The sequence below is a fragment of the Bipolaris victoriae genome, assembly GCF_000527765.1.
Source record: "Bipolaris victoriae FI3 unplaced genomic scaffold scaffold_33, whole genome shotgun sequence".
Classification (NCBI taxonomy): domain Eukaryota; kingdom Fungi; phylum Ascomycota; class Dothideomycetes; order Pleosporales; family Pleosporaceae; genus Bipolaris; species Bipolaris victoriae.
Genome location: NW_014575359.1, coordinates 189,859 through 209,755, shown reverse-complemented (window position 1 = coordinate 209,755; position 19,897 = coordinate 189,859). Strand labels below are relative to the sequence as shown.

Here is a 19,897-nt window from a genome sequence, read left to right as displayed (position 1 = left end):
AAGCTACTAATGACGCTACGATATGAAAATTTGAGTACTGCAGCCGTTTGCCCCAAGACCCCTTTCCTCTTTGGGAACCGGGCATCAGATATAGCGCCTTCCTCTCACTCGTCGTGACTGCCTTTTGTCATCCAGTGGGGCCAATCGTGTCACACACACTGTACAGACAATCTACTTCATCTGCAAGTATCCGCCTACAAACTCAATATCGAATAGAGTCACCGCCACTCTGTGGTGGAAAGCGGTGTGTATGGGGACTCACGTGTAATTCACCTTCACTTCACCAAAACGCACCTTCCACTTCCGGACTTACCGCTTCAGGTACTGAGCCTCAACCATAAAGCTAGTCTCATCAACCCACAAAAACAAAAGTCGGATTGAAAACAACTCCACCAGCGCGTTACGGCCATCGGTGCGTAGCTGCAGTACCTAGTCAGGCCAACATGGAGACCTCGACAGAGCGCGAAGCTTATCGCTCTGCACCTCAACCACCGAGCCAGCAAACTTCAGAGCATCGAATTCCGAACAGCGACGTGCGAGGCCAATCTCACACCCCGTATCAATCACCAGCTATCAGACAACTTGTCAGCATATTCCTAGCTAATGTCAGAGTAAGTCGTTGCTACAAGCAGACCTCCATTAACCTCGCCACCTTTCTGACTGTAAACTTGGCTAATTTTTGTAGTCCCGATTTGGAGAAGACTCGCCTGAAGTCATCATGATTTGGGATGTTCTCGGTGCATTTCGAGCTGGGAAGGAATCCAAAAAAGCTACCCTCATCACCATCAACCAGACACTGGGCCACCACAACGATCTCAAGCAAGATCTCATGAAGGTACTGTACCACCCCGAAGCGAAATGGCAGACAGGCGATTTTGAGTTTGAGCCCGATCAACCCATGCCCTCACCTACTCCTAACTTCTTACAACCGGTTTATCAACCCCAGATCCGCCTACCGCCAATGACATGGTTCGAGAACAGACAGATCTACCAGTCGATCAGTTCTGGTCATGACCGAAATTGGCCTCCCATCGCACCCAAACTGGAGGTCAACCATACAAAACCTCCACCGGTCCCTTGCTTTGACATTCCTGCTCGTCCCCACCAAAGCCATACGCCCCAAGCAGGGTCTCTGGAGAGAGCGTCATCCGAGACAACTACAATTCCTGCTCTCGGTGTTCCAGTGACAGTCGATGTTGCCCAGACCGTCCACGATATGCCGCCGCCTTCGCACAAGCGTCGCCGCGAAGCTTTTGAAGAACAAGCTGTGCAAGAGGCAATAGACCGAGCGAGCTCTGACACGGCTGACCAGGTCTGCTTTTCAACCGCAGATACGGGTCAACCAGTCGCTAAGCGCCAGTCCGAGAGCACTTCCAAAGCAAAGCGTGCACAAGCTGAGAGCGGATCGAAACCATTCATTCATGGCCTATGCGGTAGAGGTTTCGGCACTAGATCAAAGGTCAAGAAACATCATTGGGGAAACGTGCTCAATGATTTGGAGACGACTACAGGTTGTTGGGCGAAGCACGGAAAGCCAAATGTGAGCTGGGACGAGCATCCGAGCTGTACGGAAGGGATGAAAGTGTCTGGTCATGCAAGGACAACCCCGGCGGCGATGGAAAAAGACGAGTCTCGAGCAACGCCTCACATGACGCCCGTCGATGAGGAACAGCCTGAAACCGTTGCGCGTTCTGCTAATCTGCACGAAGATTATCAAGAGGTCTCTCAAGACTGTGGACTGTATCACTCACATCGGCTACCCAACCGATCCAGTTTCGATACGCTATTGAGTGCGGTGAACGCCGTCTCTGAAATCGATGCACGGAACACGCAGGGACGTATCGACTCTGTCGTTAGTCATATCGATGAGCAGGCTGCTGGCGTGGAAGATACGAGACAGTACGTAGTGGACTGGCAGAACACAGTGTGGGGCCACGATGAAGAAGCGGCGGCTAGTGGATACCCGCACCCATATACGACGCTCCAACCGAGTATGATGTATCCGTTGAGGGGATACCATGTGTCTGTAGAGGTTGCACTGCCGTTTTATGAAAGGCCTCAGTCGCATACTCGGCAGATGTACCCATGTCCTGCAAGCAACTGGATCGACGATCAGTTAAGCATGATGGAGGGTGCATACAGCAGCCCCGCGCCCGTGGAGCCCCAGTGCCCTGACCCGTACGCAGGGAGCCGACCAATGTAGGGCGCTTGACCGTCACCGGGGAGCTGGAAGTGTACTATGTGGAAGGGCCGACATGTATGAAGCGATTTGTTTCCGGGTAGGCGGTCCCGCAGATGAGACTAGTGCACGACTACAGATAGATGTACATCAAGGAGGTTATTGTTCATGTACTGTCACTGCCTGTGGTAGGCGGCGTGGCTAATTCCACTTTTGAAAACGACTACTACTACTACTACTACTACAGGGAGGATCCGGGGCTAAACTTGTATATTTAGCCAGTGTTACAACAATACCAAATCAAATCATCTCAGTCTGGCTCGGATGCTACAAGATGAAGATGTGTATGCTTGGGTGCAAGAGGTGGTGGTGGTGGTATTGCGGCATTATTCCTATTTGTAGTATGCCATCCCGCCGTTGGGTACTGACTGTAGTGGCGTGGTCAAGCTTCTGGGTAGCCGGGTAGTAAGCTCAACGACATGGGGTGCGGCAAGGCCTGGGGCCCCAACAATTCCCCACAAGATTAACCCAGCTCTCCCCATGTTCCGCTTCCTGTCAAGATGCACGCGTCTAAGTTTTTCCGCGACTGTCCACCAATGGTGACTTTTGCCGGTGCCTTTTGTGCTTGCTGATCCTTGTCATGAGAGATTATACAGAAGCGGTTGTTGGAGCTATGACGCCCGCGGCTTGCAGCACAGCAATCGACCTACACACGACGCGCCCTTGGGGATACCGCGCAAACATGCTGCAATTGAGGACAAACACCGTCGTCAAGAGGCGATTTCTGGGCTCAATGAGACTGAGCAGCATCGTGTCAAGAAATTGCAACGCTGTGCAACCTCATCTCATCATAGGTGGTCGGGTTCCTGGAGGCCTGCCACGGACATTTTTCCTGCGGGGAAACGCACGTTCGCTAATAGCACTACCAGTAAGTATCCTTGAGCAGTGGCCCGCCCTAACCCAGTACAATCCCGTTGGTGCTTTTGCCTAGAGGCTGGGGAAGTGAGTGAGCGGGAGAGAATCCTAATTTCAAGCTCGTGACCGCCCAAATCGCGCCAGTAGTAGTCGACCCCGTTACTACTATATAAACATGTACATGCCTCCGTCTTGGACATCGTCTCCGTCCCCACACCACATCACATCAACTCCACTTCTCAACTCGCTCGAGTTTGACTAGTCACGATGCGGTTCTTGTCGACTCTTCCCCTCTTTGCTGCAACTGCCCTTGGGCAGTACAGCACCGCACCCTCGGCCAACTCGTCTTGGACTTCGGGCCCTGACAAGGATGGCAAGTACGAGATCTCGTCCGAGGGCATTCGCGCTCTCTTCATTCCCTATGGCGCCTCCATTACCAACTTGTTCATCCCGGGCAAGAACGGTGAAGAGCTTGACATTGTCCTCGGCTTCGACAATGCCACTACCTACGAGGGCCCCGTCCACCCCCATCTTGGCGGTGTACCCGGCCGTTACGCCAACCGCATCAAGAACTCGACCTTCACCATTGACGGCCAGGACTACCACATTACGCCAAACGAGAACAATGGCGCAAACACCCTGCACGGTGGAAAGGATGGATGGGACTGGCGCAACTTTACTGTTGTCGCCCATACCAAGGACTCCATTACTTTTTCCATTGTCGATCCCGATGGCAAGGAGGGCTTCCCTGGTGAGGTCATCAGCTACGTTACCTACACCGTGACCCCACACACTTGGCGCTTCAAGATTGTCGCCATTGCTACCACCAAGAAGACCCCCATTATGCTGACCTCTCACGTAAGTTGAATTGATTAAATCTTATTTTCGAATGAATGCTAACAAAAGATAAACATAGACCTACTGGAACTTGGACGGTTTCGCCAACCCTGAGGATTCGACCATTTTCAACCACACTTTTCATATCCCTTACTCTGGCCAGCGTGTTGGTGTTGACAACATCCTCATTCCCGACGGCACCATTCTGCCCAACGAGAAGTACTCTGTCAACGACTTCTGGTCTGCTCCCAAGCAGATTGGCGCCAACCAAACCGCTCCCGAGCTTCTCGGTAACTGCGGTTTCAACTGCACCGGTTACGACAACTGCTACCTCGTCAACCGCAGCCCCGCCGAGGCTCTCGACTGGCGCAACTCTGGCCCCGTTGCTTCGTTGGCTAGCGAGTGGTCCGGCATCAAGCTCGACATCTACTCCGACCAACCCGCTTTCCAGATGTACAGCTGCCCCGGTCAAGATGGTAAGTCCACGTATCCTTCTCCATCACATTTCTTTGCATACTAACAAGACTTCAGGTACTCTTCCCATCAAGTCTACCCAAGGCGCCGAGGGCGGCAGCCGTTTTGTCCCCAAGTACGGCTGCGTCGTCATGGAAGTCCAGGACTGGATCGATGCCATCAACCAGCCCGAGTGGCAGCGCGAGAAGTACCAAATCTTTGGTCCCGATAGCGCTCCTTACACTCTTGAGGCTGCCTATGTCTTCTCTACTACCAAGTAAAAAGTTGTAAAAGCTTTTTTCTTCTTTTGGACCTAGGGAATGATTTACCATGAATGTTAATGTAATGAGACATGTGCAGCATGTGTCCTAATTTTAATACAAAGTCTAAGTGGGCTTTTGCATTGAGTTTTTTTGTTTACTTTGAGTGCTGTGGTTGACATGTTTTGATTGCGAATGATGTGTGACGTCTGTCCAAGTTGAGGCGAACGCGTGCTATGTACTAGTGTATTTACCAGCATGCAAACTCATGTCTACTACTGTTGTTTCTGCAATGACCAATCCCTACTCGCACACAGATGCTCAAGGCAAATTCCATGTAGTAACTAACCAACCAACCAACCCTTTTCATACCCCGAAATCTATTCCCTCACTTGCATTACTTTCCCAACCAATTCGATATCGACATGTGCTAGTAGGGATCGCATTCATATCGCTCGCTCGCACACCCATCCACACCTAAAAACTTAACAGTCCATCCACGGTACATGCCTCCAACTCGCCACAGCTTCCCCCCCCATTTACTACCCTTGCACCATCCACGTGCCATCGCATTGCTTCCACCCGCTTTCTACATTGTGTGCGATGAGGTGCGGTATGCGCATGGCTTTACCAAGAGTAGTGTGTAGATAAAGAAAAAGGGCCGGTCAGATTACATCGCATGGAATGTTTGCGTGGTGCAGCTGGGATGTTGGGTGGTCGGTGGGTAAGTTGGGATTGGTGGCAGTGAGTACATGGGAGTAAAGGGTGAAGGGAGTTGATGGGCGTGAAGAAGTTGGAGGCAAAGAGCGCGACTTTCGTGTATGGGCTTTATGATAGCTTGTTGACTACCCAGTCTTGATATTACGTTGTTTGCTTTCTTTCGTATCTCGCACCACTGTGATTTGGTTAGTTTTTTTCGGTCCATAAAATTTCTAGCGGTCGATCAAGGATGAAACTTACATCCGCTCTTAATCCAATGATTCATATACTTTCGTAATCGATACAAAAGCGCTGCTTCATCCACGACTGGCATTCCCTTCTCAGCTAGTCTACGGTTAGCTTCTTCCACAACATCTTGTCGCACGTCCTGGGGGATTTGCGTCCAGTAACACAAGTCCTTGGTGGGTATCTTGTCGATATGCGCGAGCACCGCCTCACGGAGAAGCTGGCGCGGGAATCTTGTCTCGGTGGTCGCCTCCCAGCTGTGGCAGTGTTCTATATCTAGACAAGAGTTAGGATAAGCATTGGGGGGGAGCTGTGTTGTAGGGCTGTGGCTGAGCTTACCTCGCTTCTTTACTCGGAGTTCGGGTAGGCATTTGGATATCCGCCATTCGATTGCTTCATCGTCGAGTGGTGGAAGTCCTTCTTCGTGAATTGCAGATCTTATTCTGCCCATCATTTCTTCTTTTTGGGGCGGACTGATGTCGCTCAGTTTGGCGCCTGCATGGTCTTGGCAGACTGCTAGGGAGACGCGCTGGAGGCTGGTTAGTCTTGAACCTCGACGGCACGTGATGCATGGAGCCATGGCAAGGCGTCCCAGGTCAGAGGATATGCATACCAGGAATATGGGCCATTGCTTATCCGAGAGACCCAACAGTTTTCTGACCTGATCCCACTGCATCCGCCGTGGAATGGGAGTCGCTGTGCGGGCCTTCGCCGCCCACAGTACTGCTGTAGTCCTCATGCTGGCCTAGGGAGACACGTGCGGGGATATCGAGGGTAAGCAGCTCGCAACATGGCGCGCTATGCAGTCAATTGAGCTGCAGAGGCTGGTGCTCGAATCGAGGCTGGATAACAATTTGCAGGCGCTGCTCGTTTCATTTGATCAGACTTCACATCCTGGTTGGACCTATTTCTAGGCCACACGCTAATACTACCCGGGCGGCAAAAACGCCAGGCAAACCACACTGATCCCCACTCTTAATACTTCACAGCCCGTGGCAGCCTGCACAGCTGCAGCATGTGCAACTTTTTTGATGCCAATCAATACTAGTAATTGCAAGCTTTGCCGCGCTGCCAAGTAAACGCTGCAATCCTCCCGCTAATCTTCCGCATACTGGTGCTTGAGTACGTGGCGTAGTGTAAAATGCGGGTCTCGCCTTGCGCGACGTTACGGAATGGGGCCAAAATAGCATGCAAGACTGGACGCCTTAGACATGTATACCTTGTGTAATTTTTGTCTTGCGAGGTACTTGTAGTGGATACCTTCCTTCTGTACTTCTTGTTCCTCCTCCCCTGCCATCTTTTGGAGCTTCACATCGTCGACCTTGCCTAGTTACACTGGCAAAAAAATGGCTTACGAACCAGTTGGCCGTACCGACGGCTCGCGGATATCAATCAGTGACGACCTTGATACGAGAATGCAGTACGACTCCGGCTCATATATTAGCAACCCTTCAGCGACGGGTTCAGTGCACCGTGGACTAGGAGATCGCGCCAAAGATGTCAAAGGTGCAACATGGTCTAGTGAATCAATATCAGAGCAGTGGCCTTTGAAGTCGCAGAAACTGGCACAGATTACGCCGTCGCGTGGAATCGCCATGTTTTTTGACCTTATTCTAGCGTCCACGCCTATCATGTTTATTGGTAGGTTCTACGTTGTTTGGTTTCTTCGATTACATGTTGATTTGGCATAGCTCTTGCCCTCATAGCTGCCAGGCTGGACGGGACAGAGACCTCGGACTATGGATCCAATCTGAAAGAGACGTTACTCATATCGCCCACCATCTTTCCCCTCCTCTTCGCAGCCTTGATGGGAAGGTTCTTTCGCTATTTTGGTCTCTGGCTGGCGCAACGAGGGACAACCCTCGGTCGTCTTGAGCAGCTGATCGGCTGTCAATCCGTTTTCTCTGCACTTGAGCGACAAATCTCTCTCCGTTCGTGGTCCATTATCGGAATAGCATCAATTCTAATCTGGCTTCTCTCACCAGTCGGAGGTCAATCAGCACTGCGTCTGCTCGACCAAGAAAGCGGCGAAATCTATTCTACTCGTCAAATTCGCTATTTGAGCCCGATGTCAGTAATGAAAAGCATATTAACTGGCGCTAGCTCCGTCAATAGCGGTCGGAGTGGCTTCACCGCCATTTGCCTTGCAGCTCTACTCAGTAGTTCCAAGGTTAAGAACACGCCCGTGGACTTGTGGTAAGTAGTTTTGGTAACTGAATATGTTACATACCACTCTATATCCGAATAGACTAACACGAAATTCTTTAGGGGAAACGTTAAACTTCCTCTATACCGGCATATTGAGAACAGCACCTCTGATGAATGGAAAACCATCTGGAACCCGACCGGCAACAACATCACATACGCTTCTCTTATAGGCATTCCGGTTGTCGGTCTACCTACGGATGGAGTCAGCACTTTTAATATCAAAGCCCGTCAATGGGATATAACCTGTTCGAGCAACAAAGGCACCAACGACAATCAGACAGACTTCGTGAACCAATACACATGGCAACTTTCTTATACCGATCCTAAGACGCCAGTTTGCCAAAACCAAACACGATGCAACACCTCAAAGTGCAGCGGTTATCCTTGTCCCATCCGTAGCCTATCGCTAGCCAACGAAGATCCCTATTTCTTCTCAGTAGCTGCGTGCAATCTGACATTTGAGAATTTCGAGGCGCAAGTGCAATGCACCGGGCGGGCATGTGCTGTACAGAAAATGAGGAAAATTCCATTACTGGACGATGATTACCCAATAGGCTTCGATACAACCATGCGCAATCAATTCGCCGTCATTCAACTCTCCCAAATGACTTCGCTAGATAACTATAACATGGCAAGCAGAGTAGCTCGAGGCTCCACCAACATGGAAAGATGGATGAGAGACCCTTCGCAATTCATTGGCGTACTGTACAACAACGTGAACCTGTATGAGCTGTCGCCACAGCTCTTTGGAGATCGAATGACAATCGGATACAACACTTACTGGCAGTCGACATACGGAACCCCCTCTCTGGCCGGCAATTTACCCGATTCTGTAGTAGAAACGGGAGTGCTCAGAGGTGCAACGCCTGCCTCTGACGCGGAATTTGTGGTGTCTGAAGCATCCACAGTCACAAAGACAAAGCCAATGTACAAGACAAACTGGAAATGGTTCACAGCGCTCATGGTGTGCTCGTGTATCCTATTGGTGGCGGCGTACACTGGCCTTGTCCTCAAATACATCACCATCGCCCCAGACATCATTGGCTACGCCTCTTCTCTAACAATTCTGAATCCATATGTTCCGACACCAACAGGAGGAACTACGCTCCACGGCCTGCAACGCGCAACCTTGCTACGCGACTTGCCGGTGCGTATAGGCGACGTTAGTCCCAACGAGCCCGTCGGCGTCATCGCACTTGTCAGAGCCGACACAGAGCAAGTAGCAAGCCTAGACAGGCAACGGTCATACATATGAATTCAGAAAAAGAGAAAGGTCTCTTTGAGACCAGCGCCGCTGCAAACTCATGCCGCCCTGTAAGCGCTAAGGCAACAACGGAGCAAGAAACCTAACGGCCACAAAGTATGATGCGCAAACCACAACCGACGTAAAGGAAAACACCTCCCCTTCTCGAACGACACCTGTTGTATCATGTTTGAACCGCATGGCATACAAACTCGCTTGTACAGAGTACATACGTAATAAATGGGCGGGCTGCGATTGTTATGCCTCACAAAATGAACCGAAACACGGGTCGGCGGGTACACACTACACATGACAAGTCAGGACACCCCCGTCCTCCCTTAATGTCCGAGTACCCCCCCATTTTTTGAAACCGAACAGCCCTATACACACACACACACATACATACATACAAAAACGTCTACACCGGGCTTACTACAACTTTTCCTTACTACTGGTACAGGTGTTTTAGACGGCATAGTCCGGTTAAAAAAAGTAATGAGGCGTTTGGTGTGTCGACTCCACTACGTGTTGGGTTTCAGCGTGCCTGAGGCGTGCGCACCCCCTTTGTGCTAAACGCCCATGCCTTACCTTTTTTCGTCGCTTCTGTGACATGTTGGTTGGTAAAGCCGAAATGGTGCCTACCTTTACACATTTCTGTTTGCAGAAGGTTAGAGAGAGAGGGTGGCGGCTGCGGTCGTCAGCGGGATGAGGGGGGAGATGATGACGAGTACGTACATATAAGTATGTGTAGAGAATCTCATGTCTTGACTTTTTTTTTTGAAATATCATCATCAAGAGTGTGCGGGTCTTCACTTGTTTATTTCGTACTTCTTCCTTCCTTCCTTATTTCGACTTCGTTATCGTAGCGCTAGTCGCACATTTTTGTTTCTACGACTCAATACTACGTTTACTGTCAATTACAAATACGCTTGTTTTTTTACTAGACGAATACCTTCCTTACGGCCTTACAAAGGAATTCGACAAAAAAAAGACTCTGAAAATGAAGTTCACAAACGCTGTCGTTGCCTTCAACGTCGCCGCGCTGACCAACGCGCTGGCCATCTCCCCACGTCAGAACAACTTGCAAACCTTCACGGGCGCTATCGGCGGTGCAGCGGCTACTCCCGTCCTGAACTCCGGAAATGCGAACCGTCCATTTAGCGTCGGAGGCGATACATTTGTGAATGCCGCGGCTGCACTACAGCGATCTTGCGACCAGCAGTTCAACGCTTGTGCCAACTTGGCGAATGGTGGTGATGCAACTGTTTCAGTAGCACAGTGCACGACACAGAAGAGTAAGTTGGGAGCATAGAGCGGAATTGAGGTGATGATTTTTATACTAATGGTTTGTAGATCAATGTTCGGCACAGGCTACTGCGGGCGCAGCTCAGGCACAGGGCGCGGCTCAAGCTGGAGCCCAGAATAATGGAGCTCAAAACAACAATGCCCAGAACAACAATGCCCAGAACAACAATGCCCAGAACAACAATGCCCAGAACAACAATGCCCAGAACAACAATGCCCAGAACAACAATGCTCAGAACGCTGCTGCTGATAATGCTGCCACTGGCAACGCTGCCACTGGTAATGCTGCTACAGGTAATGCTGCCACTGGTAATGCTGCTACAGGTGAAGCTGCTACAGGTGAAGCTGCTCAAGGTCAAGGTCGAGGTCAAGGCCGGGGTCAAGGCCAAGCCCAAGCTGGAGCTGGAGCTGGAGCAGCGAACGGCGCTCAGAACAACAACGCTGCCCAGAACAACAACGCTGCCCAGAACAACAACGCTGCCCAGAACAACAATGCTGCCCAGAACAACAATGCTGCCCAGAACAACAATGCTGCCCAGAACAACAACGCTGCTCAAAACAACGCGGCTTGCAATGGAGCCCAAGCTGGAGCCGCTGCTGGTGCTGGTGCTGGAGCTGCGAACGGTGCCCAGAACGGTGCTCAAGGCCGGGGTCAGGGCCAGCAGGCTCAGGGCCAGCAGGCTCAGGCTCAGGACCGGAAGACCCGCAGGGCTTAGAAGAGTAACAGGACTGAGAAGATGGACAAAGTCGACACCTCTCGTGAGCAAGAACTCTGCTTTGAAAGCAACTGTACAACAAGATGCAGTGCTGGTCACGCTGCCATCCGATGATGGAGACGGGGAAAAGGCCCGGTGCCTCAATAGACAAAATATCACATATGCAATCTGTAGACTGCATGTGAAGCAATTTACGATGTTCCGATCACGATCAGTAATCTTGACACCTCATCTCTCTCTACCGTGATGCTGTGTTTGCGTGAATCTCCTGCTCTTGCTCCGCTGTATCCGTCCCTGTGCTTTGTTTCTTCGGTATGTTCTTCAAACACGGCGCGTAGAATAGATGGCCAGTCCAAGCGCCTCTGACTGTTCCGACAAAGACGACGCACCAGAGAATGATTACAGATATTGAGAAGATCGTCCCTAGGACCCGGAAGAACATGCTCGGAATAATGTGACCAAGTTCAATGGTGCTGAGTGCGAAAACTCCCAGAGGAAATGTGAAACCCCACCATCCCATGGAGAATGGGATCGGACGAGACTTGTATATGGATGCCAGAGCAAAGCACAACCACGTTAGTCCAAAAGACCACATGATGAGTGCTGTGAATATGCCAATGACGAAGAAGACGTCCCCTGCAATCGGTATATCGGAGAAGGATCCAGTCTGCGGAAAGATACGACGACATGCAGATCCAAGGCGTACAACGGCATAACCACCCAGCCCCAACGGACCAAGCGGCAAGAAAGACGACACGATAATCTCGCGAGGCGGCAGTTTATGCAACGCCAAACGAGTATAATACATGACAATAACCGTCAGAGACAGCGGCACAGACATACCCCACATAATATACGAAGCCAGTATCGTCCCAAGCGCATGCTCGGGATTAATCAAGTGCTCTGCGACTCTCGCGCCCGCTCCAGACGCAACCACCGACGCGGAGATAGGCAGCAGCTGAGCCGCAGTAATCTTATCCAGCGCCTGTCTCCTCGACGCCGAAATCAGCAGCACCGTCAGCGAAATCGTAACCGCGACCGCGACCGCCGCATCCAGCATCCAGCACACCCATGCAAACGTGACTGCCCAGGACCCCCAGTACGGGATGCACAGCGAGCACCACGCTGAAATGAGCGTGGAAAAGCCCATGGGGACCGTGCCGAGGAAGAGCGAGTTGGCGCTGTCGGCGATCATGACGGGCCAGATCTCTGGGTAGGCGACGTATCGGAAGATGGAGATGAGTAAGGCGCAGGCGAAGAGGAGCGTGTTGAGGCCGAAGAAGAAGACGGAGAGCCAGTAGAGCCAGGGTGCTTGGAAGGGGATGGAGATGAAGAGGAGGGAGACTACGCCTGTGCCGGTTGTGACGGAGAACCAGGAGGGAGAGAAGTTGCGGACGATGCGACGCCAGCCGACCTAGTTGTTGCGAAAGAAAAAAAAAAGACATGTTAGTTTAAGAACTGGAGATGGTGGTGGGTGTATTTTACATCGTATTTCGATGGATATTCATCTTCTTCTTCTGGTATAACATCATCATTGGAGCCAGACGGCGCATTCGTTGCTCGAGAATTCCTCGATTTGGAGCGCTGCACGGCTATGCCTTGGGACGTCGGCGGGCATAGCGCTGGATTATTCGTTCCTACGCGATCCAACTCGTATTCATCCATTCTTATTTAATCCTCCGCCAAAAAAAAATTCCCTCCTCTTTCAATTCTAACAGCCGTGCAAAAAAATTCGCGCTTCCCAGTTCATATTTTTTTCTAAAAACTTTTGAAGCGGGGGAATAGAGAGAGAGAGAGATTTCTTTAATGTATGACGAAAGTTCCGGTTGGGGAGGGGAGGAGGGGGCACGTGCGGAGCCGTTTCCACCCGGGGCAGCGAGCGAGTGAGAGAGAGAAGAATCTCACAAATGATGGTCGATTCGAGATCCAATCACGTGGCGAGCACGGACCGATTGGTTTCACAAGATTGGACTTACTTCTCGGATTTCCCATCAGGACAAGGCGACATTTTCCCCTTCTTCCGATCTTTCCCTTCCCCTCCCCCCTACGTAACTCTTTACTTGCGCCTCTTTGCACTAGGGCCGTTATCACATTACCAAACGATTTGGGGGAGAGAGAGAAAAAAGGGAAAAAGGTGTCCCGGCCCTGGCTTTCGTCCCTTTCTTGCCACCGTAGCCCTGTTTGTTCCTTCCTTCTTACTTTACTATCTTGGGAGCCGCATGTTTTTTGGGGTGTTCGGGTTGGTTTGTTGCTTCATACTACATCAACCTTCATTTGGGCTGTTTGCTGTTCCATTCCCTCTCTCTTTTTTTTAGGCCTTTTGTTTGGTTTTGCCCACCCGCCGGTAAATAAGGTCCCAACAAAGGTCGTTGTCCCTTTGCTTGCGCCGGCCTTACTATTTTGCCCAACTTATCTGTGGGAACCGCCGCGCCCGCGTGCCCCCAGGACCCTGAAGGGTTGATTGTTCAAATCGGGGGATGGGAAGCGGCCTAGTCGGAGAGAGACCAGATTATCAGTCCATCTGATTGTTCTTTTTTTTCCCCACGCGCAACGCGCGCGCACGCGCGGAAAAAAGAGACAACAATGCCAGGGTTTTTGGATCTGCCGCTGGAGCTTCGCAACCATGTTTACGAGATGCTGCTTGGGGAAGAGCTAGAGCCTTGTTTCCGCGGGGTAATGGTCGTGTCTGAACACTACGTGCGCAACGACTTGCCGCTTCGATGTTACCGGGGGCTCTTGCGCGTGTGCCGGCAGACGTATCGCGAGTTCAAGCAAGCAATACAGCATCAGGTTGCGTCGAAGCGGCTGAGATACGAATTGGATATTACGTTTTCACATGGCCGCCCTTACTTCTCTCTGACGTGGATACACTTCGCCGCCCTCTCGCCCACGATTAACCAGTTGTGCATTAATGTCGACTTGCGCACGCGCGAGCCGCTGCGAGACGGGCCCCGAGAGTCGTTTGTGCCCCACGAACATGAGCTGGCCCATTTGCTCGAACACTCGCCCACCTGTTTTGCAAAGCAACTCTTCGACTACATTGCTATTTTCCTAAAGACGCTTGCCAATCTACTCTTCCAGGGAGACCCCCACTTCAGCGTCCTCTACACTGAATCCATGACGCTGAACTTGCGCACTCCGACCAAAGTCGTCGCCCTCGGAGGCAGTGGCCACAATCCCATTGCGCTGTCGCGCCGCCTCCGTGTCGATCAGACCGAAGCTCGCAAGCTCCACGATACCATGCGCGACACGCTGCGTGCGACATCGAAGCATTTCCAGGCCTTCAACGCAAACGAGTGTGACCGTCTTTTCCCCCTCATACAGATTGGTTGTTTGCGTTTTGCTACTGAAGGTGAAGTCTGGGGCGAAGGCCACAATCTGGTCCTCGCACATGACGATTTCCAGTGGTTAAGGTACTAGGAGTCCCTTTTTTTTTACGTTGTGCGTTGGATGATATGAATTATGATTTGGATGATTGACAGTATATATATCCATAGATGGGAGGAGTTTTCTTTGTGCGTGAAAATGCGGGGGGTGTTCCTCTTTATTTTGAATGGCGTAGAGGAATTTTATACAGATTGTGTGTTTTCTTCTTGTTCTTCTTTCCTACGTACATGGGCGTTTTTACTACTGTTGGGTGGTATATCCTGCCTTTACAGTACACAGAGTCGTCTTTTTCACATCTCAAGCTCGCAGCTTGGACAATAAAGGCAATGTCTTGACTTTCAATTTTCCACCATGGCGTTTTGACTACAAATTTTCCATTCTCGAAAAATAAAAGCGAATAGATATCTTGGTGATTTTGTCCCCATGTCCTCTTTTTGAACGAATTTACACAAACTCCTCTAGATAATGTAAATAACAGTTCCTAATTAACCAAGAAATAGCCCTGAACGCCAGAAAATGCTACGCATATACCAGCATTCCAAATCCTTAATCGCTAAACCCCTCAAACTCATCTCCTTCATCCTGTGCCTCCTTCTCTGCCACCCTTTTTCTCACCTGGGCAATCATGCCCTTCAGCCTCTCATCCTCCTTGCGCTCCTCCTCCGTCATAGCAGCCACACGCTCATGCTCGCGCTTCGCCGTTTTCTTCTCCCTCCTCAACTCCTTGAGCGCCTTCAAATCCTTTTGGTGCGTCCAAGCTGCCGCCTTCTTATCTTCCGGAACATATTTCTTCTTCTTGCCCTCAGCCTTGGTCGCTTCGTATTCGGCCTGCTCGGTCTGGCGTTGCTGTTCACGGGCTTTGTCTTTGTATGCGTAAGTGGCAAAATCAATGGTGACGCCGAGGCTGCGGTCGCCGTCCCATTTTTTGAGCTCGGGCATGCTGGGGAGCTTGAGGAGGCCCCATGAGTGGCCTTGTTCGGTCCAGTCGAGGTCGGGGATGCGGAATATGGAGCTGGCCGTGTGTTTACTGTATGCGCGGACCCAGGAGACGAAACCGCGTTGGGCTTTGTCGAATAGTGCTCGGTCGGATTTAACTACTTTTCTTATCTTGTTGCTGGTTGCTTGTGCTTCTTCTTCTGAGATTTCGATTTTTGGGGTGGCCAGAGGTGATATTGGTGTTTGTCGGACTCGGAGAAACTCGACGTAATCTTCTTCGCGGCCTGGGTTGAGAAAGGTTACAGCCAACCCCTTCCGGCCAGCTCGACCGGCACGACCGCATCGATGGATGAAGGTCTTGGGGTCACTTGGTGCGTCAAGTTGCAGGACTAGATCGACTGAAGGTATGTCGAGACCTCGAGCTGCAACATCAGTAGTTAAGAGAATGCTTGGTGTCATGCTATCAACAAACTTGTTGAAGTTTCTACGGCGAACCTTGTCGGGATGCTTGCCATGCATAGGAACAATGGTATACCCCTTGAGGACCTCTGGTAGGATGTGCTGGAAATAATCGACGGAATAACATGTCGCCAAGTACATGATCGACTTTTGAGGCGGTGGCTGCAAGGACGCCAGTAGTTTCTTGATGGCTGGAAGTTTGTGGGATGCGGGCATGACAAGGTATGACATTTGCAAACTCGCAGGTGTCCTCTTGTCCTCTATCGCGCCAGCCTCGCCTGTCGCACTGTTGGCGGCTCGGGCCTTGACCTTGACGGCGATACGGACTGGATTTCGGAGGCCGACGCGAATGAGCTGGTCGACTGCCTCACTGACACTTGCGCTGAAGAGGCCAGTTCGGCGCTGCTTGGGTAGACGAGAAAGAATCTTCTGTAAGTCATCTTTGAAGCCAAGATCCAGAAGTCGATCGGCTTCATCAAGTACAAGAGCATCAAAAGACGACTGTGAGCAGTGAACGTGCGGTGAGGAGAGGAGTTCGAGAAGGCGACCAGGGGTACCGATGAGAATGTTGGTTGATGACTTCAAGAATCTGCTGAGATCTTGTGCTGGCGTAACTGAGCCACCCAGGAGCAGCTGAGGAACAACTCTCAGGGTTCCTGGTGGAAAAGTTGGCTTTGGTGGAGCGTCAGCATCTTCCATGTCGGTATCTTCATCTTCCGAGTCCAACAAGGCTGCCGAGGGGGCGTGAAATCTAAGAAGGGAAGCTAGAACTGTGTAGATTTGAGTTGCGAGTTCTCTGGTTGGCGATATGATTATGGCGCCCACGTGATGCTTCTTTATGGGCGCATCCAGTCGCAGCAACCGCTCGACAATAGGTATAAGAAAACTAGATGTGTGTTAGCATATGTGTATTATGAAGATGTATGGGCATTACGCTAGGGTTTTTCCACTTCCGGTGACGGCCTCGACTACGACATCCGAGTTCTTCATGAACATGGGAATGGCCGCGTGTTGCACCGGCGTGGTTTTCACAAAGCCCATAGAATCGACCGCCTCAAGAATCCATTCCGATAGGGCTGGGGTAAGAGCGCCAAAAGAGCGATCCATCTTCGCCTGAGGCGCCATGGCGGAGTTTATGTTTGCAAAAAGGGCTTTTGGTGTGGTTGGCAGAGTCGCCATGATGGTTCAAAAAAAGTTATGATTCGCGCACGGACCATACAAGGCTCGCTGGCGGCAATCATAATAAGGTTGAGCCCAGCCAGGCGTGATCGGGGAACATCATTCAATCAGTCGCTACGTAGCAAGGCCGGAGAAAGTTTAACTTGTATTCCTGTAATTAGTCGTCGCATCAATTAATCTATGCTTGTTGGGGAAAAAATATTGATATTTTCAAGACGTCAACATGACACTGTTGAAAGAGAGAACCGTGCGCAAGAGATATGCCACAACACCATGTAAGATTTTGGAAATAGTTGTATAGGATGTAGTATAAGAGATCGCGTATGTTCTGTCGCATGTAGTTGAGGACAAGCATCTTTTATTCTACGAGATTCCGGGATTGTTCATGTGCGATTGTCCGAATGCCATCGCCAAGACGGCTCCACGCCACGCTGATGTCTGGCACATGCGCGAACCAGTTTCTACGTTGGTAGCCCTGCAGACCAAATTTGCCAATTTCATGCCGCAAGGTTGCTGCTTCGCCGTCGCTGCTGCCGTTGGTCCCTCGCATCCCCTGTTCACCCGCCCCAAGCACGTAATTAAGACGACCGTCGTTGTCGCCGACAAAAATTGTGGCCTCTCCCGTCGCCTTGGGCCATGGGGGCTGCCCGGACGAATCCACGGCGGGCTGTGAGTGTGATGTGATAGCCAAATCTGACATCAATGGCGAGACCGGCGTACTAAAGGCCACCCTCCCGCATGACAGCTGTGACACGCATACTCAGCCTCGTCCCCTCTGCCCGGAATCTTCAGGCCCGCGTTCCTTGCTTGTCCACCTCGCTTTGCTCTGTTCCACGGCCCGCTCCACCCTCTCCGGCGTCATCCGCACTCCTGCTTTTCCTTATTTTCCTGTCTGCTGGCGTGTCGCCATGGAATCGTCGCGCCAGTATCAAGTCCCCCACACGCCGCGCGTGATATCGCCCTCGCCTACGCCTTCGGAAGCTGGCAGTACAAGAGATGGCTACTTTGGGCCTGTAACGCGCTCAGCAACACGCAAACAACGGGTTACGTCACCACCGCCAATCGATGAAGACTCGTCTGGCTCCGACCCCGACCAGAGGGCGCGAACTCGAAGCCGGAGTCCGGCGGTTGCAAAAATCGCAGGAAGGCGGCGAATGAGCGCCCTGGCGAGCCGACGACAGATGAATGGAGTCGGCCAGAAGGAACTCTCATTGCCTGGCGACACAGCAAATGGTCATTTATCGCCGGCAGCAGCCAACAAAAACTACTGGCGAGAGATGAGCCGAAGCCCGAGTCCTCTGGGCCTTATTCCTATCCATCAGAAATGGCGATCATTTGTGAGTTTCACATGCCATTTTTTTCCAGACCCCTCCTAACATCCATAGATTCATCGACATGAGATACCCCGCAAGATTCTTCACGTTTCCATCGGCTTCCTGACTATCTTCCTATACTGTACCGGAACGCAAACGTCGCAAATCCACAATGTGCTTCTTACATTGCTGGTTCCTATTGCTCTCACTGACGTCATCCGCCACCGCTACTGGCAAGTGAACCGCCTCTACATCCGCTTCCTGGGCGCGTTGATGCGCGAATCCGAAGTAGACGGATACAACGGTGTCATTTCATACCTTCTCGGCGCATGGATTGTGATGCGTTTCTGTCCTAAGGACATTGCGGTGATGAGCATCCTGCTCCTGAGCTGGTGCGACACTGCAGCTTCGACTTTTGGCAGACTATGGGGCCATCTGACGCCGAGGGTGAGGAAGGGCAAGAGTCTTGCGGGATCCATCGCAGCATGTGTGACTGGTGTCATTACAGCCGCGGTGTGGTGGGGTTGGCTCGGTCCCACGTTCTCAGAGTACAACCACGGCGAGCACGCATTCGCATTTCAGGGCGCCCTCACATTGCCCCTGCAAGCACGAGAACAACTCAACCTATCTGTAAGCCAGGCTTCGGTTACAGGCCACGTGGCTTTGGGTGTCATGTCCCTGGCAGCCGGCATCATTGCCAGTACCAGTGAAGCCATAGACGTTTTTGGGTGGGACGACAACCTCACCATCCCTGTGCTCTGCGGCGCTGGTCTCTGGGGGTTTGTCAAGATGTTTGGATGAAGCCGCCTTGTATGATGCGACGACACACGTTTCTTCTTCTCTGCTCTTGTAATATCACCCTGCGTTACTTTGGATGGAATCGATACCCTAGACACACAGCCCTCTGGTAATGGCATGGATGCAATGGTTTGGACGGCGTTGAGGAATGTACTGTATGTAGGAAATGGACAGAGGTAATATGAAACCAATGCATGGACATGGGCAAAGACATGTATGATGCAGCCACTGAGCTGCTTTTGTGCAATGGCGCTATGGGAGGCTTATCGAGTTTCAAGCCGAGGTCCAAGAAATGTCGTGTCGACTGAATATCGAGTGCCCAATATAGCGCATCTTCACGCCCCCGAGAACAAACAGCGATGATGAGCCCGTTTGACATGCATCGCAGACGCAAAAGGGAAAGCCTGGATACCGTAAAGGAGCCTTGCCATGGGCGATTCGGCTTGGCGCATGCCGCCACATGCAACGCGGCGATTGGGGGTCAGTCGGTCATGTCAACAAGCCTTTATTCTTTATAGGCCTGCCACCGCCAGGTTGGCCGGTCCAAGAGTCTGACGGGCAGAGAAACAGATGAGTTGCCATGGCGGTCGCTGACAAGGCGTATTACTGATTGCCCAGACTGATTGTCCACGCCAAATGCCCTTCTGCTCACCTGTCGGCAATCTGACTTCTGCCTCTAGTATTGCCCCGCCATCGTAGTCGGGTACCCACCACAACGCATCTCCACACCACACCCTGCGCCCAAACGCGCCTCTGGACCCTCT

The 19,897-nt window shown here is 51.5% G+C and overlaps 11 protein-coding genes across 11 annotated transcripts; 8 read left to right on the top strand and 3 right to left on the bottom strand.

Annotated features, from left to right (window-relative positions):
* Nucleotides 1-443: 443 nt before the first annotated feature.
* On the top strand, nucleotides 444-2,203 carry COCVIDRAFT_96729 (hypothetical protein; the record flags this gene model as incomplete). Its single annotated transcript, XM_014702175.1, has 2 exons — nucleotides 444-611; nucleotides 686-2,203. The coding sequence occupies 2 exons, from the start codon at nucleotides 444-446 to the stop codon at nucleotides 2,201-2,203; spliced, it is 1,686 nt and encodes a 561-aa protein (XP_014557661.1).
* A 769-nt stretch (nucleotides 2,204-2,972) lies between these two features.
* On the top strand, nucleotides 2,973-3,170 carry COCVIDRAFT_96725 (hypothetical protein; the record flags this gene model as incomplete). Its single annotated transcript, XM_014702174.1, has 1 exon — nucleotides 2,973-3,170. One exon carries the CDS (start codon nucleotides 2,973-2,975, stop codon nucleotides 3,168-3,170), a length of 198 nt encoding a protein of 65 aa, XP_014557660.1.
* A 191-nt stretch (nucleotides 3,171-3,361) lies between these two features.
* COCVIDRAFT_96717 (hypothetical protein) lies at nucleotides 3,362-4,665 on the top strand (the record flags this gene model as incomplete). The annotated part of the gene is made up of 3 exons (XM_014702173.1): nucleotides 3,362-3,952; nucleotides 4,011-4,407; nucleotides 4,463-4,665. The coding sequence occupies 3 exons, from the start codon at nucleotides 3,362-3,364 to the stop codon at nucleotides 4,663-4,665; spliced, it is 1,191 nt and encodes a 396-aa protein (XP_014557659.1).
* Nucleotides 4,666-5,489: 824 nt separating this feature from the next.
* On the bottom strand, nucleotides 5,490-6,328 carry COCVIDRAFT_96724 (hypothetical protein; the record flags this gene model as incomplete). Its single annotated transcript, XM_014702172.1, has 4 exons — nucleotides 5,490-5,539; nucleotides 5,605-5,865; nucleotides 5,929-6,118; nucleotides 6,203-6,328. 4 exons carry the CDS (start codon nucleotides 6,326-6,328, stop codon nucleotides 5,490-5,492), a joined length of 627 nt encoding a protein of 208 aa, XP_014557658.1.
* Nucleotides 6,329-6,935: 607 nt separating this feature from the next.
* Nucleotides 6,936-9,052, top strand: COCVIDRAFT_96702 (hypothetical protein; the record flags this gene model as incomplete). The annotated part of the gene is made up of 3 exons (XM_014702171.1): nucleotides 6,936-7,230; nucleotides 7,281-7,785; nucleotides 7,858-9,052. 3 exons carry the CDS (start codon nucleotides 6,936-6,938, stop codon nucleotides 9,050-9,052), a joined length of 1,995 nt encoding a protein of 664 aa, XP_014557657.1.
* Nucleotides 9,053-10,040: 988 nt separating this feature from the next.
* On the top strand, nucleotides 10,041-10,352 carry COCVIDRAFT_96679 (hypothetical protein; the record flags this gene model as incomplete). Its single annotated transcript, XM_014702170.1, has 1 exon — nucleotides 10,041-10,352. One exon carries the CDS (start codon nucleotides 10,041-10,043, stop codon nucleotides 10,350-10,352), a length of 312 nt encoding a protein of 103 aa, XP_014557656.1.
* A 438-nt stretch (nucleotides 10,353-10,790) lies between these two features.
* COCVIDRAFT_96776 (hypothetical protein) lies at nucleotides 10,791-11,069 on the top strand (the record flags this gene model as incomplete). Its single annotated transcript, XM_014702169.1, has 1 exon — nucleotides 10,791-11,069. A coding segment is annotated over one exon (279 nt), but the record flags the coding sequence as incomplete, so codon positions are not given.
* Nucleotides 11,070-11,299: 230 nt separating this feature from the next.
* On the bottom strand, nucleotides 11,300-12,726 carry COCVIDRAFT_36941 (hypothetical protein; the record flags this gene model as incomplete). The annotated part of the gene is made up of 2 exons (XM_014702168.1): nucleotides 11,300-12,475; nucleotides 12,547-12,726. 2 exons carry the CDS (start codon nucleotides 12,724-12,726, stop codon nucleotides 11,300-11,302), a joined length of 1,356 nt encoding a protein of 451 aa, XP_014557654.1.
* Nucleotides 12,727-13,644: 918 nt separating this feature from the next.
* On the top strand, nucleotides 13,645-14,481 carry COCVIDRAFT_96551 (hypothetical protein; the record flags this gene model as incomplete). The annotated part of the gene is made up of 1 exon (XM_014702167.1): nucleotides 13,645-14,481. The coding sequence occupies one exon, from the start codon at nucleotides 13,645-13,647 to the stop codon at nucleotides 14,479-14,481; it is 837 nt and encodes a 278-aa protein (XP_014557653.1).
* Nucleotides 14,482-14,994: 513 nt separating this feature from the next.
* On the bottom strand, nucleotides 14,995-16,968 carry COCVIDRAFT_36939 (hypothetical protein; the record flags this gene model as incomplete). Its single annotated transcript, XM_014702166.1, has 2 exons — nucleotides 14,995-16,729; nucleotides 16,778-16,968. 2 exons carry the CDS (start codon nucleotides 16,966-16,968, stop codon nucleotides 14,995-14,997), a joined length of 1,926 nt encoding a protein of 641 aa, XP_014557652.1.
* Nucleotides 16,969-17,521: 553 nt separating this feature from the next.
* On the top strand, nucleotides 17,522-19,136 carry COCVIDRAFT_96571 (hypothetical protein; the record flags this gene model as incomplete). Its single annotated transcript, XM_014702165.1, has 3 exons — nucleotides 17,522-17,596; nucleotides 17,733-18,359; nucleotides 18,408-19,136. 3 exons carry the CDS (start codon nucleotides 17,522-17,524, stop codon nucleotides 19,134-19,136), a joined length of 1,431 nt encoding a protein of 476 aa, XP_014557651.1.
* Nucleotides 19,137-19,897: the final 761 nt, after the last annotated feature.